This window comes from Helianthus annuus, chromosome 4 (genome assembly GCF_002127325.2).
Source record: "Helianthus annuus cultivar XRQ/B chromosome 4, HanXRQr2.0-SUNRISE, whole genome shotgun sequence".
NCBI lineage: Eukaryota > Viridiplantae > Streptophyta > Magnoliopsida > Asterales > Asteraceae > Helianthus > Helianthus annuus.
This window is the reverse complement of record NC_035436.2, coordinates 108889097-108907638: the sequence shown is the minus strand read 5'-3', so window position 1 is coordinate 108907638 and position 18542 is coordinate 108889097. Positions and strand designations below refer to the sequence as shown.

General features: G+C 39.4%; 1 protein-coding gene across 1 annotated transcript; it reads right to left on the bottom strand.

The window, feature by feature from the left end:
• Positions 1–483: 483 nt before the first annotated feature.
• LOC110933477 lies at positions 484–3810 on the bottom strand. Its single transcript, XM_022176697.1, has 5 exons — positions 3784–3810; positions 3445–3702; positions 3194–3358; positions 761–848; positions 484–656 (listed from the first exon to the last, which is right to left on the bottom strand). Exons 1-5 carry the CDS (start codon positions 3808–3810, stop codon positions 484–486), a joined length of 711 nt encoding a protein of 236 aa, XP_022032389.1.
• Between the last annotated feature and the right edge of the window lie 14732 nt (positions 3811–18542).

Below are 18542 nucleotides of genomic sequence, written 5' to 3'. Positions count from 1 at the left end.
AGATACAAACGAGAATTGACTAATACTCACACGGCAAAGGTGTAGAGTATACTCAACTGCGCTTTAAAGCCAACAGAGTTATTCATATACTTGCATGTCACCTAGGCATGCAAATGGCAAACGATGACTTAGTATTATTTAAATGTGCCTGAAACAATGGCCTTAAATAAATACTATTTCAACTGCGCTCACACAAACACACAGTAACTATTCTTTACTTATGAAATTTGAGCCGCACATACTTGCATATCACTTAGATATGCAAATGGCAAATTCAGACTTAATGTTATTTATAAAAACATTAACTCGCACATGTTCAAGATGGAAGAGATAAAAAGACTTGTACAAATTGAACAAAGGGGTTACAACTTTATATATACCAAAATACTTTTACACCAGCGCGGTGCAGAAGAAGTTTACATCGGTTTCCCTCTAAAATGGTTATATCAAAAAGAAAAGTCAAAAAGGGCACGCAGGCCCAACCTAGTCTTCTTTTGTTCCATTGGTGCCCGCACCACCCTTGGCACCACCAGTAGTTTCCTCTTCCTCAGGATCATCATACAACAACCGCAAGCGGTCCACATAATCTTCCGCCTCCAAGCATTTATCAATATCTTCAATGGCGGAAATGGACAAGCTATTGTACGCATTAACAGCTGCACATACCGAGCCTCAGTATCTACACCATGTAACCCAGATCTCTTATCAGTAAACTTGCTCTTGTAGAAAGGGTTCACATGATTAAGGCATTCATTGTAACCAGCCTTGAACCCCTCCTCCCGCGCACGTTCCATAAGCTCATTAACAACACTTGCGTTTTTAGGTGCGTCAAGAATGGTTCCAACAATCTGCAAAACACAAGCAATAATGTGACAACTCGTATTTCAGAACCTATCTTTGTGTTTACTGTGACGTGTATGAACTCTATGCGATTAATTGATATGTTGATGTTAACTAATGGATGCTACATGTTATGTGAATGTATGTATGTATAATAAATTTGATCATGCAACGACTTCTAAACACACAAGCCTTTAGGGCCGTACACTTTAGCCCACTCTACCTGACTCGAGACCGAAAGGCAACCCAAAGATGGGTTCGGCCCCCTTCTTATATGCATACATGAACCTTTAGGGGGTGTAGTTTCTCATTACTTTCAAAACACCAACACACACAAACCCTAAGCTCTCTCCTTTTCTCTCCCTTGGAACCGGACGGCAGCCCCACTCGAAGCCTTTCTCCTTCGGTTCAACCCAACCCTCTCGAACATCACGGTTAGTGTTATTTTGTTGATGGTTGTTATGCGTCTGATGTGGTATTGTTATATGATCAGTTAGGGTTTCATGCTAGTAGTTATGTAATAAATTTGTGATCATGAATGGAACATATGTGTTGATTTCAGTATGCATTTGATGAAACTGTTTTCGTGTTAGCAAAACTATTAGAAGGGATTTCATGATGATCTAATGGATGGCTAGGGTTGCATGTTAGTATTAGAATCCGCTAGCCTAATGATCCGATTAAATGATTGAATGATGATGGTTGATAGTCTATGATTTGGGTTACATGTTAGTTCTGGAATTAGTTAATCAGATGATCCATCAGATGATCCGATTGAGTGCTTGATGATTGTTCTTGATTTCGTGATGATTAAGATAGTATGATAGTGTATGAATTCCGAATTCAATGTTGTTTAATCTGTTGTGAAACTGCCAAACTTGTTAGCAATTGTTACGGAATTAAAGATGCTGTAAATAAGGAAGTTTGTTACATTCCTGATCTCGACACGGGTTGCGAGTCGAGAACCCTTAGTCTCGACTCGAGACCGCGCATCATCATCACACCGACAAGACTTGAGACCTCGGATGCCAGTACTGTTGCGACTCGAGACATGACTCGAGAACACCCACTCTCGAGTGACAAATACATAAGTCGAGACCACCTTTAGTTGCAACTCGGGAACGTTGAGACTACAACTCGAGATCACTGTCTCGACTCGGGATCTCTAGTCTCGACTCGAGACCATATACACGTGCACACTGTTTTGGATTTGCACACTGTTACGAGCCCAACCATTTGGGCCGCAAACTTGGACTTCGTTTATTTACGTGACTGTACTGTTGAACTTGTACTGTGGTTGAACTGCCATGATTATACGTGTATGCCATGATCTATACTAGTATGCAACTAGATGGAATATGTGTAGAAAACATACGTGCACTACTTGAATACGAACCTGACTTGTATGGGAACAATGGTAGGACGTGGTTGACCACATTATAGCTTGATTGACCTTTCTGTGTATCTGCCGAGCAAACCAAGGTGAGTTCACACTCTTACCAAGGCATGGGATTCCCGGTGGGTAGGGAATGGGAAGGACCCATACGTAAAACCTCCGTATACTTGTACTTACACGGTTACTAGACTATCTACCATCGTCCTCGGATGCGAAGGACCCATACGTAAAACCTACGTATACTTGTACTTATCACTGTCCTTAGGTTGCGAAGGACACTTACGTAAAACCTACGTAAACTTATATTCACTACTGCCTCGGGTTGTGACAGGCACCTACGTAAAACCTACGTAAACCCCGCGTACCACTGTCCTCGGGTGAAGAAGGACGCTTACGTAAAACCTATGTAAACCTCGTACGTACTACTGTTTTCGGGTTAAGAAGAACACTTATGGTTACCTCTAGTCTAGTACACATACACACATGGGAAGCCCCCACTAAATGAACATACAATTGACTTGTTACTAACGCATGGCGATGCAACGAACTTACTATTACGAACTTGCTTACTGTGAACTCGCTCAACTAGTTGTTAACCCTCTGTTACATGCCTTGCAGGACAATAGGTACTCATGGAGCTTACACGGGAGGCGCGATCGTTGTGGGAACATGGACTGTTGAGTTCCATGTTAAACATTTACACTTTATGAACTTTTACTCATGTTTGGGTTTTCACAATTATGCTTCCGCTATACTTTAACTATGTTTGGTTTTGACCACCTCTTATATTGATGGGTTGAATTTTTATTAATACTTGCAATGTTCAATATGATTGGTGGCTTGATCCTGGTCATGTCACGCCTCCAAGCGGTGATACTCCACGGGTAGATTTTGGGGGTGTGACAAATAAGGTTAGCAAAAGCAAAGCTAAAGACAATAAAGGCACCGGATACTTACATGCTCGATACCATGATCACACATCCAATCACGAGCTGCCTTAAGCTGATCCAAAGAGGAAACTAGGCTATCTCTAGCCTCAGCAGCCTCCCTTGCCGGCGCTTCAGCTTCAGTCGCGCTAGCAGTGACCTCCTCAATAATGGTCACGCCGTTCTGCACTTCAACCTATCGAAGCATACACAAGTATAGAGGGATAATCAAGTGTACTTGTGAAACAAAGAAACAAACTCAAGTGTAAACGCAACTCATACCTTGAGGCCCTCGGCAGCTTTGTTTAAATTGTTGCGGTCAGCATCCGCCTCTTCAAGAGCCTTGGCACCGTGTGCCTCCGCCTCCTTGGCCTCTTTGGCAACTGCTTCAGCTGCGGCCTTCTCATTCATCAAAGCAGCATTCGCCACTTTGAGATTAGTTAGCTCCTGATGAACACGGAAAAGCTTTTCATTTTCCCGAGCACAAACTTCCCTCCAACCCTTGCGCTCATCAGAATGCAATTTGGCAAGAGTACGAACCTGTTTAAGGCCAGCAGTTGCAGCCCAAGTTTCAGTCTGCTTTAGCTTCTCAAAAGCAGCCTTCTATCTTTCAAGCTGCACCGCACCTTCACGAGCAGCCTTCACCATTGCCTCAGCCTCAGCCCACAGGCGATCAATCTCCTATTCCTTGTGGCCAAGGACCGTGCAATCCTCTATAATCGCATTCGCCATTATAGAGCTTCCAACAAGCATGGAAGAAATCTGGTTTATCCGGTTATCACGAGATAAACCACGGGCACGAAGAACCTCAAACGGGGTGCCCAAACCACTCAGGATATCCTTAAAAGCGGAGGGATCATTCGAAATATCAACCCCTTGCATAACAGTCCAAGGAGGACGTTCACACCCCGGTTTCCCGTGTAAGAACGGTAATAGAACTCCAATTCAGTCTCACCAGGCTGAATGGACGGTTCTTCAGAACCCGTACCCGCAAAGATTGAACCAGCTGTCATCTCGGCAGCAGGGGAGTTTGGCTTTTCAGCATCAAGAGACTTCAGCTTCTCACTCCCGTGCACTTCACTATCCTGTGGGTCAATCAGGTTGTTGGATGAATCCAACGTATCAAAGATGGCCTGACCCGCGGCCTTCTTCCCAGTATCATCCGCACGCACAGACAGCGGAGGAACTACTTCGATAGAAGGGCTTCTCCTAAACTCCTTGTTGACTCCCACGTCCGCAGCCGCGTCTCGCGGAGGAGAAGAACGAGCCTCAAAAAAGGAAAAAGCCTCCTCAAGCGGTTCTACAACAACGCAAAAAATAACCATAAGTTACAAGCTTAAATGACAAACGCTTGTGAACATATGGTCAACTTACAAGTCACAACCGCAAGCTTTGGCTGCGAGATAGCAGCTGTCCGAGTCCTTCTCAACTTCGGACGTTTTTGCTCACCAGCACCAGCGGCATGTACCTTCCGCTTCTTCTCATCAGCAGGTTTAGAACCTGCAGAGGACCAACTCGCAGCTGCACCACCACCTAGAACACCCAAACCCTCGAGGGTGTCAGACACTACCACGTAATCATTGTAGCTGCGTAAACGAGTACGAGAGATACCTGCCACCTGCGGCACCAAGGGAGGAACAATAGCTGGCTCATGCGTTTTCTTCGGTTTGCGAAACCGCACGCCTTTCTCCACATGCTTTTTGGGAACACCTGTCGCATCAGGGTCTCCCAAAGCCCCAAGATCACCTGCGTTTCATTCATCAATAAGCAATCAGCAAGGCCAACTTATTTACAAAAAAAATAAGGAAAGTACATCTACTATACCTTTGCCTTGAGACAATTCTGCCTCCATCGCCTCGCGATCAGGAATTCAGAAATTGTCACGAATGGTGAAGTTGAACCCTTCCTCACCATCCGCACAAGCAAGCACCTCAACCTTGCCCTTGAAGCCCAGGTAAAAAATTCTCCAAAGGGGAGCATCCTCTGATAATACATTTACAAAATCTCAGTAACAAAAGTAAGAAAGCAAGAAACCGCACAGGAAGAAAGATACTTACCACCACTCTTCTCTCGCAAGACCGGCCTTTCTTTCCTACTCATCCTTCCCAACGTCATCCGAAATACCCACAACGGCGAGTTGCTCAGTTTCTTCCACCCGATGATCCGCAACCTCTGGAACCAGTCCATCGTATCGACCTTGGGGATACAAATGGTCTCTGTTATGATTGTGTCCGTCACGTTCCTAAAGGTCAACTTGGCAGTGACCGCAGCAGCCTTAATGTAGAAGAATTTTTTCTTCCACTTCGTAATACCCTTGTGAGGGATCATCAGCTTAGGGCTACCGTCTCCTTGACGGAAAGAGAAGAAACCCATGGAAACTGTCATCTGATAAAACCGCCAGAAGCCTCCAACGGTGGGTTCGATACCAAGAGCACGAAAGGTGTACTCAAAGTTTCGAACCCGAATCATCCCGAAAGGGCTCAGTTGAGAGATGTGGAGCTTATACCGCTCCAAAATCTCGGCGACAAACACAATCAACGGCCGTCGGAGGTTACAATCGCCAAAGAAGTCAGCCCACATGGTGACATACCCCGCCGGAGCATCAGCGGCGCTGTCACACTCTTGTGGGTAAACAACCCCATATTCTTGAGGCATCTGAACATCAGTCATCAGATTGTCGGATGAAGCTTTCGACCATTTCAGCACCGGCAAGCCTCCGCCAGGAACACCACCTTCCTCCTCCTCCACCGCCACCGGCGACGAAGGTTCAGGATTTTCACCAACAGTGGAATGGGGATTAGATGGTTTAGCCATCACGAGAAAGAGAATGTATGGTAAAGTCAGGAACTATGAGAAACCTCACCGAAAAAACAGATGATTTATCAGAGAAGACGAAGGTTCAATCTCTCTTCACCGGAAATTTTTTTGAATTTTTGAAAAAGTGAGGGGAAACCCAAACAGTTTCCCCTTTTATACTCATCGCAATTAACCGAAACGTCGTGCGCCAAAAGAACGAATAATCCAACGCCACGTGTACATCGACGGTTCCGCTGACAGTTACCACACGTGCGTGGCCGCCCACGCATCTGATATTACTAGACTTTTAACTTTCTGCTACAGTGCAGGGATTTCCGTGGGTAGTGCAAACGTCCTTTCGTTTCAGCACATGCCAGGCAAATCCCACCAACTTTCACCAGCCCGCACGTGCGGTCTACAACATTTACAAAAGATGTAAATGAAGACATCTCTCATATGCGCGACATGAGGTTCGTTATGGTTTCTCAAACCATAAGCTAGACCGCATGTCGTTATTTACATCCCCTCAAAAAATAGAATATATATATATATAATATGTAATGGGGGGATAACCAATATCCTCATATACCCACGAGCACACGTGGAAAATGCGGAGATGACACACACGAGCCCGCACAGGTGTGTCAGATACTCAGAACCAGCGTTGTTCTTTGGACTGCAAAAAAACACTCCCTAGGAACAGCAAAACCACATTACCTTAAAGTTCTTCAAGCTTCAAATCCCTCGTGTCGGTTCACAACCACAAAGGGGACGCAAACAGCTTCTCCATAGGGAAAGATACAAATCTGATGAGCAACCGCACATCAGCAACCCTGACTCCTGATCCTTCAAGAGCTACATCAAAGGGTAACACTCTTTTAAAGCGAGTCTTCTGCTACAAGCCGCAGACACTCATGAGTAGCGGCGGCGAAGCGTAACTACGCGAACGGTAGCTACGGAAGAGCCACGACTAAGCCATCACACGGATGAGCAAGGCTACTTCCAGAAAAACTGCTTTCCAACAAAGCGTGAAGGAAAGTGGCTACAGAACGAATGCGGACGAGTTTCACCCAGATTCCAAACTATCTAGGGTAATCTCCTTGAGCAACAAGCCAAGAAACAGTGGTAACAAGTCTGCTTATGACTTTGTTTGCCCACCTATGGACCCCATAGAATAAACAATGGTGGGCACTACCATGCCTATGACCATGTTTATTCGCCCATGGCTCAAGTGAACGATTCACATTGTTCGACCAAACACGGCCAACAATGACGCAAGTTCCCCACATTGTTCGACCAAACATGGCCAACAATGTAACGGAACGAGGTAACCGCAAAGGACGTGCGGTTACTTGAGAGCTAAACTGGAAGAACACGAACAACCCAAAAGATAGGGATCATCGTTCCATGTCCAGTTGATAAACATAAAGCGAGAGCAAGGCACGTACAGCATTGCATCCGCTACCGCAGAGGTTACAACTAGAGTTGCGACCACTGACATCTTCAGTCACGATCTCAAAGGTTGGTTCGACACACCAACAGGTGGCAACCAACCCGGATGACATCAGAAAAAGGTAGACCATACTATCGGATCAAATTCCTCGGCTGAGAATTCCGCATCAGACGGAACTTGCTCACCGGTACGGAAGAGACGTCACACGACTCTACCAGATCCCCAAATTAATTTACTTGAAGCAGGAGCCATCAGCATGGCCTAGAATCTTCTCCAACTTCCGAAGTATCCAATCGACCTCATAGTCCAGTATTCCTCCCACATGCAACTTGCATGAGGAAACAACACTAGACTGGGGGACTTGAAGGGGTATGGTCCCAGAACTCACGCCAACACGGCCGCGAGTGACCATTACCCTTATCAAAAACCCCCACCGCCAAGAACTTATCTGTGTCCATGCGCTCATGCGCGAACACAGCGGTCGAATCCAATCAGTCATGTGATGAGAAGACTTACCTTGTGTATGAAAATGGGTGTACACATAGCGATGCGGCCTGACACCGCATCCTATGAACATTTTTGTCACGAAAAGGGATCTGGATAACAGCAACAGTCACCACAAGTGGCGATGTGGCCTGGCACCACATCCCATAGTCTTTGCCAGAGTGAGAACGCGGAAACAACAGCAATTACCGCAGGCAGCGATGCGGTATAGCACCGCATCCTGCCCACGAGGCAAGTGGGACTGACACCACAGAGAAAGTGGCACCAATGACAGTTGCCTGTCAGCCCATACGTAAGCAACAGACTGACACCACAGTAGGACGTGGCTTCACCTCCACAACCGACAAGCCTGACACACCTGCATAAGGGCGGCGCCTCGTCAGTCTAGCCACTCAATTACCCTCCTTCACTCTTCGGCTATTAATACCCATCCTAAAACAGGTTTGAGGTATCGCTTCTCAACTCTCTCACAACTACTACTATCACACACTTTGCTTCTCAAGCAAATTACTGATTCTCACGCTGGAGAGTGGTAACAAGGAGCACCCCCCCACCCCTTTCTCCTTGTTACGAGTCACGGGGTGCTTTACTTGTGCAGGAGACAGACCAGCGGACGATCCAGCCACCGATCCTCGGAAAGAAGGGCTTAACCCTACTTGAAGAGACCAGTGAATTAACCTCTCTTGGTTAACCACTGATTCATCAGACGTGTTACAGAGTTCAGAGATAAAAGCTTATCAAAAACAATAATTACAAAATAGTAACTGAAACGACAAATACTTTATTATAATAATGCACCGCCTAACCTACGCGCCAAAAAGACATCCTTATAAAATGATACGTCTCAGCAACTTCCATTTGATCAAGCCAAAAAAACAAACGCCAATACTACTAAATACCACTCACTGTAAAACGCCAAAAAATTAAAAAAATCAAAGATGGCTAATATGCTTTCTTGGATATTCAGTATTGTTCTTCGTGAAGTTTCACTGAATGGTTTGTTAGCTGAGGGGAGTAACTCAATAAGATTTTGCTGCATGAGATGGACAAATATTCAAGAAAAAGATATTGATGACAGTCATATGTCATTTTGTGTTCTTTGTTCTTGAAGAAGGCTTGGATGAGGAGAAGAGATCAATGACACTGAAGAGTCAGATGATTATAAAGATGAAGATTAAGTTGAAGAACAACGCGAAAAAACCCACCCACACGTCATACATCTATGTCCCCAAACATCCAACAAAAGCCAATTCAACAGACGAGCAGGCAAAAAAATCAAACCGATGGGTTTGTTAAGTTTTACATAAAACGCCATATATTTGGTGACAGTTCTTGTAGTATTGAAGAATAGAGAGACTGATGACAGTGAAGATTGTGAAGAGAGATCTGATTAGGAGTTTTAATATATTTATTTCGCTTTTATTTTTTTCCCTATGGTTGTAATATAATTTTAGAATTGTAAAACGCCAAGATACCACAAACGCCAAAATGTATATAAAAAATAATAGAACGATGGGCCATATTGTCTAAAACGCCTTGAAAAACGCCATTAAGTGAGATTTGAAAAAACGCTATAAACCGCATAAACGCCATAATCGCCATAAACGCCAAAATGTTGATACAAAGAAACCATTAAACGCCATAAAATTATTAAATTTGGTTATCGCCAAATATCTTAAACCCCAAAAATAAATTAATATTGTGAAAAGCGGAATTGGAAAAGCGGAAGATAAAATGACAAAAAAGCTCATCCGCCCTTATCTATGTCGCGTGACACATGTTGGGCCAAGATACGTTCTCACCGTTCTCACACTTTTGAGCGTTTTCTCCTGATCCCGTTTCTATATATATATATATATATATATATATATATATATATATATATATATATATATATATATATATATATATATATATATATATATATATGGTAAGGATCCTAAGAGAAGTCCACCCTACTTGAGAAACTTGAGAAGTAATCTAGACCACACATTTTCTTTCAGCAAAAAATGCAAAAAAAAAAAAAAAAAGGTTAAAAAATGCATTTTTTTTTTGGAAAAATCGAAGCTTTTTTTTTAAGTTTTTTAATTTTTGTTGGGATTTATACACATGTGTATATTGTTAATATTTTAACTATACATATGTGTATACTGTCAATTATACATATATGTATATACATGTTTAAAATTGAAAAATAAGTGTTATAAACCCTAAACCCTAATGCTAAACCCTATTGCTAAACCCTAAAACCCAAACCTTAAAGCTAAACCCAAATTCTAAACCCTAAAGTAATGTTAAACCCTAAAAGCTAAAGCTAAATCCAAAAACTAAACCCTAATGCTAAACCCTAAAGCTAAAACTAAACGCTAAAGTTAAACTCTTAATGCTAAACCCTAATGCAAACCCTAAAGCTAAAGCTAAACCCAAAAGCTAAATCTAATCCCTAAAGCTAAACCCTAATGCTAAACCCAAAAGCTAATCCCTAATGCTGAACCCTAAATACTATTGCTAAACCCTAATGCTAAACCCTAATACTAATGCTAAACACTAAATAACACTTATTTTTCAATTTTAAACATGTATATACATATATGTATACTTGACAATATACATATATGTATAGTTAAAAAATTAACAATATACACATGTGTATAAATCCCCCCAAAAGAAAAAAAAACAAAACAAAACCTTAAAGAAAAAGATCCGATATTTTCAAAAAAAAAAATTTGCATTTAATTTTTTTTTTGCGTTTTTTTGCTTAGGGAAAATGTGTGGTCCAGAATGCTTCGCAAGTTTGTCAATTAGCCTACTACTTCTCACATAATCCTTATCCCACCTACACGTCATATGTCACACCCCCAAAATCCACACGCGGAGTATCACCGCTTGGGAGCGTGACTGACCAGGATCAAGCCACCAATCATATTGAACATGTAATTAATATCAAGTAAAATAAATGCAAACCAATCATTCAATACGATAGGTGTTCAAAACGTAATTATAGTTTCAAAGTGTAGCAGAAGCATAAGTACGAAAACCCAATGTATATCATAGTTCAAATGTTTAAATGTTTTAACATGGCATCCACGATCCATGCTCCACAACGACCTGCTCCTCCCTGTGCAAGCTCCATGTATCTAACGACCTGCAAGGCATGTAACAGAGGATCAACAACTAGTTGAGCGAGTTCACAGTTTATAGTTCAGTAACTATAATAGTGTAAAGCCTTGTATTCGTTCATTAAGTCATGTATCGTAATAGTTCGTATCGCGGCCCACCTAGGCATGTATGCGAAGATTAGGGAAATTTCTCAAGTATTCTAGACTAGGTATGTTTGTATCGCGGCCACCCGGCACCTGTGCGAAGTTTTAGTGTATAGTTCGCAGCCTTCCTAGGCAAGTGTGCGAAGATTAGTCATATTATCACGGCCAACCCTGGCATGTGTGCGAAGATCAGTCATATTATAAGCATCACTAGTCTAGCAGTATCTTAACCAATCACCTTCCTCACCCGAGGATCATATCACCACGTTCCATTATCTAGAGAAGTACAAATAAATACATCAATACCATTCCCACCCTGGGAACCCCATGCCTTGGCTGTGTGAACTCACCTTGGTTTGCTCGGTATGCTATGCTCTAGGGTTTATCAAATGTCTAAGTCCGTTACACACGACCTAGGATATGTTGCACATGATATGATGTAAGTGTTTGAAATCAATTAGGGTTTACAAGTCTTGGTGTTCAATCGACTGTGTGTGATAATCGATTACATACTCATCTGACATGGTTTGCACATAATTACAGTAATATACAACAATTACAGTAACATATGGTATCATATCATGCAGAACAGAACATAGTACATGCTGTTATTGTATCATACAGTATACAGATGGTAAACTCAGATTATAACGGCATTAACACAAGTCATATTAAGCATCATTGCAACGAAATTCGGACTAGTGCATGTCTTTCAAGAAGGTCGGACTCATGATACAAGTTAACATATTCAGGCAAGGCTCAACAAAGAAAATCGGACAACCCATGAGTTAAACTCGGACAGGTTAACATTCGCAAAGATCAGACAAGGGTAACACCCCCCCTTCAAAACTCGGACAGGGGGTGTCCCTTCACAAAAGTCGGACTAAAGGGGTGGGGTTTTGGGGGCCATAAAGCTCGGACATGTACAATGGGTCGCAAGGTCGGACAACATTACAAGTATAAAATTCGGACATGATCAATCATTGTAAAACTCGGACCAAGGACTCTCTTACAAGACTCGGACAAGGAGGCTCTACAAAACTCTGACATAACTTTCCTTTCTCAAAAAATCGGACAAGAGGTCTTCTATAAAACTCGGACATGAAGCACCTTTAAAAGTCGGACCATTATGGCCACTACATTAAAACTCGGACTCCCATGTTTCATATTAAAGGTCGGACCAATGTATTCTTCATAAGAGTTCGGACCCTAAACACTTATATATAATTCAGGCAGTTCATGTTAATCAATACTCGGACCTTTAAACTCATGTATATAAAAGCCGGACACCATCAAAGTCACAAAGTTCGGACAAACAAGTTTTTAAAGATCGGACACATGCATATGTTAATAAAGTTCGGACATTAGGGTTACATGCAATAAAATTCGGACATATCTTCATAAACAATAGTCGGACTATAACATATTTCACAAGCAACATCAATCATCGAGCAGAATATGAACATCAGTTACGTTTTCATACGCACAAAACCCTAATTCATGCTTTCACAATGCAGAATCAAATCAATCTTCAACAGTTTAACCATATCATACGTCTAAATCATCATGCAATTGATTTACATAATAATCTTATTCATTTCTCAATAAATCAGGCTCAATCAATAAGCAGAGAATATCAAATGAAAACTAGGGTTTAGCATGAACACATAATCAAGAATCAAGAACAACAACAAATCATTAATAATTACCTTGGATTGATTCTAGACAGAAAGAGGATAATCGAGAGTGATTAAGAACTTGTGATGATGATGATTGATTTCCAGAGAGAACCAGAGAGAATGAAAGTACGTGCTTGAATTTCTTGGGTGATGATTAGTGAATGATTAGGGAAGGAGATTAGGGTTATGAGTTGTTAAAGTTTCACTATTAACACTAAACACCCTTAAATATTATTTATTACAGTTTCATCACCACATTCCATTATTTGTCAAATCTTTCACATGTAACACATAACCATGCACAATCACAAAACACTTTATTGTATCAAAACGTATGCAGTTTCATAGCAAACTAATTGTGCAAGTAAACGATTAAACAAACAGTGAATGTGCAATAAATGCGAAATTGGAATCTTGGAAACTCGAGTTGTCACATCATACATCTATGTCTCCAAACATCCACAAAAAGCTAATTCAACAGACGAGCAGGCAAAAAAATCAAACCGATGGGTTTGTTATGTTTTACATAAAACGCCATATATTTGGTGACAGTTCTTGTAGTAGTAAAGAATAGAGAGACTGATCACAGTGAAGATTGTGAAGAGAGATCCGATTATGATTTTTAATTTATTTTTTTCGCTTCTATTTTTTTCCCTGTGGTTGTAATATAATTTGGAATTGTAAAACGCCAAGATACCACAAACGCGAAAAGGTATATAAAAAATAATAGAACGATGGGCTATATTGTCTAAAACGCCTTGAAAAACGCCATTAAGAGAGATTTGAAAAAACGCCATAAACCGCATAAACACCATAAACGCCATAAACGTCAAAATGTTAATACAATGAAACCATTAAAAGCCATATAATTATTAAATTTGGTTAACGCCAAAAATTCTAAACCCCAAAAATAAATCAATATTGTGAAAAGCGGAATTGGAAGAGCGGAAGATAAAATGACAAAAAAGCCCCTCCGCCCTTATCTATGTCGCGTGACACGTGTTGGGCCAGGATGCGTTTTCAACATTCTCACACTTTTGGGTGTTTTCTCCTGATCCTATTTCTGTATATATATATACACATGTATATATATATATATATATATATATATATATATATATATATATATATATATATATATATATATATATATATATATATATATATATATATATATATATATATATATATATATATATATATATATATATATATAGGGTAGGGATCCTAAGAGAAGTCCACCCTATTTGAGAAACTTGAGAAGTAATCTGGACCACACATTTTCCTTAAGCAAAAAATGCAAAAAAAAAAAAAAAATGGTTAAACAATGCATTTTTTTTTTTGGAAAATCAGAGCTTTTTTTTAAGTTTTTTTAACTTCTTTTTTTTGGGATTTATACACATGTGTACATTGTTAATATTTTAACTATACATATGTGTATACTGTCAATTATACATTTATGTATATACATGTTTAAAATTGAAAAATAAGTGTTATAAACCCTAAACCCTAAAGCTAAACCCCATTGCTAAACCCTAAACCTTAAAGCTAAACCCAAATTCAAAACTCTAAAGCTAAACTCTAATGCTAAACACTAAAGCTAAAGCTAAATCCTAAAGCTAAACCCTAATGCTAAACCTTAAAGCTAAAACTAAACGCTAATGTTAAACCCTTAATGCTAAACCCTAATGGAAACCCTAAAGCTAAAGCTAAACCCAAGAGCTAAATCTAAACCCTAAAGCTAAACTCTGATGCTAAACCCAAAAGCTAAACCATAATGTTAAACCCTAATGCTAAACCCTAAAGCTAAACCCTAAATAATAATGCTAAACCTTAAACCCTAATGCTAAACCCTAAATACTAATGCTAAACACTAAATAAGACTTATTTTTCAATTTTAAACATGTATATACATATATGTATAATTGACAATATACATATATGTATAGTTAAAAATTAACAATATACACATGTGTAAAATACCAAAAAAAAAAACAAAACAAAACAAAACCTTAAAGTAAAAGATCCGATTTTTTCAAAAAAAAAAAAAAAATTCGCATTTAAATTTTTTTTTTGCGTTTTTTTGCTTAGGGAAAATGTGTGGTCCAGAATGTTTCGTAAGTTTCTCAATTAGCCTACTACTTCTCACATAATCCTTATCTTATATATATATATGTGTGTGTGTGTGTGTGTATATATATGTGTATATAGTCAATTTTAAACTATATGTATGTGTATATTACAAAAAGCTTAAGAAAAATGTGTGGCTCAGAATACTTCTCAAGTTTCTCAATTAGCCTAGTTTTTCTCATATGATACTAACACTATATATATATATATATATATGTAGGATCGTAGGATCGTTGTGTGACCCGAATGAGTCGATCAGAAGAGTTGTTTATCCGAATCAAAGGCGGAATCAATGAAACGGACGCTCGATGTAATTATAATGTCTCTTGTATTAATCTGATAGAATTACAGCACCTGGAGACAATCCGGCAACACTTCGTTACCAAATACAAGATCTAATTCCGCTTCAAATGAAATAGACATGCTCCTATATATAGTGGTTGTGATTCCGCTTGAAATGAACCAAGACACGTTCAAGCGGAATTAACAATGTTAATTTCGCTTGAACATGCATTTGACACTTTCAAGCGGAAGTTGCATTAAGGTGATTTCGCTTGAAATGGTCTTTGGCACTTTTAAGCGGAATTACCAACATATCCACTAAAATCAGTTTCTAGCAACTCGAGCACTGGGTATCCTATCCTATTACATTACATGACTCGATACAAGACGAATTCAATAGACATACTGCACTAACAGACTCCCTCTTGGATGTTGATGAAGTCTTAAGTGTCGAGTCTCTATCATGACACATCTTCAGTCTTGATCACTCTTCATTCTCTTTCCAAATTGTCTAACACTGTAAGCATCTATCAATCTTTTTCTTTTCTTCACAGGTTCAGAATCTTATCCTGGCTCTATCTTTATCATACTACCAGAATCTGACTATGACTCTTGCTTTATCAGCTTCTTCAGGCTCCCCCTTTCATCAAGCTTCTGTGCTTTAGGGATCGACACCTAGCTTTCCGGTTACAAGCTCCCGCTTGCTTTGAGCTCGTCTTCAGACTCCTCCTTAGACTCTGCTTTCGGGATCGTAGTCTGGTACAGTTTCTGCAACACTCATACGTTTATAAGTAACAACATTTTAAACTTCCAGGAATCGTAACCTGGCAATTTCAAACTTTCTAAATCACCCCCCCTATTAACAATCTTTACAGATTTGGCAGTGTTAAGTATCCAAAATCCCTCACAGTTAATCATCCAAGTCCAAATTAATGACCTTGGAGATATCACAAACAGTTTTTGATTTTTGATTAAAATTCAAGATTCAAATTAATGAACTTGTTTTATTTTCAGAAACACAATCAGCTTACTTAAATTTTGAAACTCGGCATCTTAGATATCAATTGTCGAAAATAAAGCAGAATCAAAAATCTTGTTGGATTTTTCTGAAACATAAAGCAATAAATAAATATGTACAAACATATTTACAGACAATATTTTTGTTTGAGTTCGCGTCAGAGGATCATATCAGTTTATGACAAATCACTAGTACCGTTGAGCTTGAAATCACTTTAAGTTTTAAACGATTCACTTAGATTGTCAGTATATTGATCCACTTAAATTTTCACACAAAGTTCAACTGTTTCGAGATACGGATTTAATGTTTTAAGCACTTAAACTCATTCATGTGTCCCACCTCTTGAATATACTCCCGTATCCAGATCCCAATATTTAGTCTTACAGGTGAGTATACCACAGATGATATCTGTAAAGGGTTAAATGCGAAACCGTGAGAGCTCAGGTCAGGACTTCCGTTCAGCAGAGAGATGACGGTTCAACTTTAGGTGTGTCCCTTTTAGAGGATTTTTTTTTTACAACAGCACATGATTAGCATTTTTTCAATGTTTCATCATTTTTTGTACTGAGGGCGAGCTTTAAGATTAAAGCAAATGCAAAGTATTATACGGGGACTAGGCCATTGCTTCCGCAAAATCAGAAGTCCCGGGATAATACCCCAGATATTACTGAGTATAAAGACCTAGTATCTCAGAAAGAGGGACCTTTCAAACAAGATTTCAGGGGTTACCCATATATCCGAGAGATGTTCCCCACGATATAAGCAAGTTTGAAATTTAGGTTTATATCTCGAACACAATCTACTAAATGTGCAAAAACCTACTGACATATCATTAGTGAGACCGTTTATCATATTAAAACATTTCATTTCTTTAGCGTACTGTGATTATCTACTGATGTACTATCATTTCCTCTTTTTACACAAAACTCTTTTTCGAATTTTATCATGTTTTTGGCTTTTTCAAATTTTCAAATGTTTTTGGATTTTCTGACAATTTTTCTCCCCCTAAAATGCAAAATCATTAAAATAAAATTTGACAACCCGATACTGAGAGCTTTGTCTCGCCATCCATTGTCTGCTTAATGTGTACTGATTTACATGAAAAACAATAAATACCCCCATGATTTACAACACATTGATCTTTTACAGTTTGAAAACTTTTTTTTTAATCTTGTGAAATGAATCATGTTTGTTCCGCCGTGAGGGTTTCGGCATTTTCAGTCAACATATTTTTGTAGTTTTTAATTTTTCAATTTTTTAGGGTTTTTGAAATATGGTTTATTTATATACAGAAAGAAAATAAACTCCCTGTTTCAACCAACACAGAGTTCAGCAGCCTCCTCCTCTTGTTGTGTCAGGCTGCTCCAACTTCCATTCTCACAATCTTTGGTTTTGTTGAGCACCTGCACATTCAAAGCATTCAATTACTTGAACAATTTAGCCCAGGTCTGTTGGACCATAGGCATTTCAACACAATATGCATCATTTAGCTTTGGGAAATCTTTGTCATTAAAGACTTTTCAACTTTGACTTCAACTTTTTCATCTTTTACCGAAGTCACTTGTTTCTTAACACTCCATGTTTGACCTTTAGGAGTACCTCGTTTGTAAAAATGTGACTCTTTTTGAACATTTTCATTTTGAACAACATTTGGTTTACAAAACTGTTGGGGTTTTGTCATATCAACTGATGTTTTCCAACTTTGTGTTGTTCTGAATCTGGGTGTGTGAGAATTCCAGGTCTGTCTTGAATCGAACCTATTCTGGTTTGATTTCCAACTTTGATTTGAAGCAAACTTGTTTGTATTGTACCTCCAAGTTTGTTTCGAATCAAATCTGGTGGACCTTTGTTTCACATTCTCAGATTTTTGTTTTTGAACATTATCAGACTTCTTTTTCATTTCAACATCAACAAGTTTCAGATTCGGGCACTTGCGTGCAAGATGTCCTGTTTGATCACATTTGAAACATATTCTATTGAACACATATTTGACATGTGGTTATTGCTCTTTCTTTTGAGCTAAGAACTCGTCATTAGATTGTCGTCTAAATTTTAGTTCTTTCTCTTCTTCTGACGTTGTTGCATGAACAAAATTCATCTTTGTTTGAGAACTTGGAACTTCATGTTTTTCTTCTTGAAACCCGGTTTGTTATAAAAAGTTTTTTGACCTTTTGCAGCAAAATTTGAAATTTCAGATTTTTCAATTTCAACCATTTTGAAAACTTTGTCAATCTTTTCTGAAATCACATTCTGAA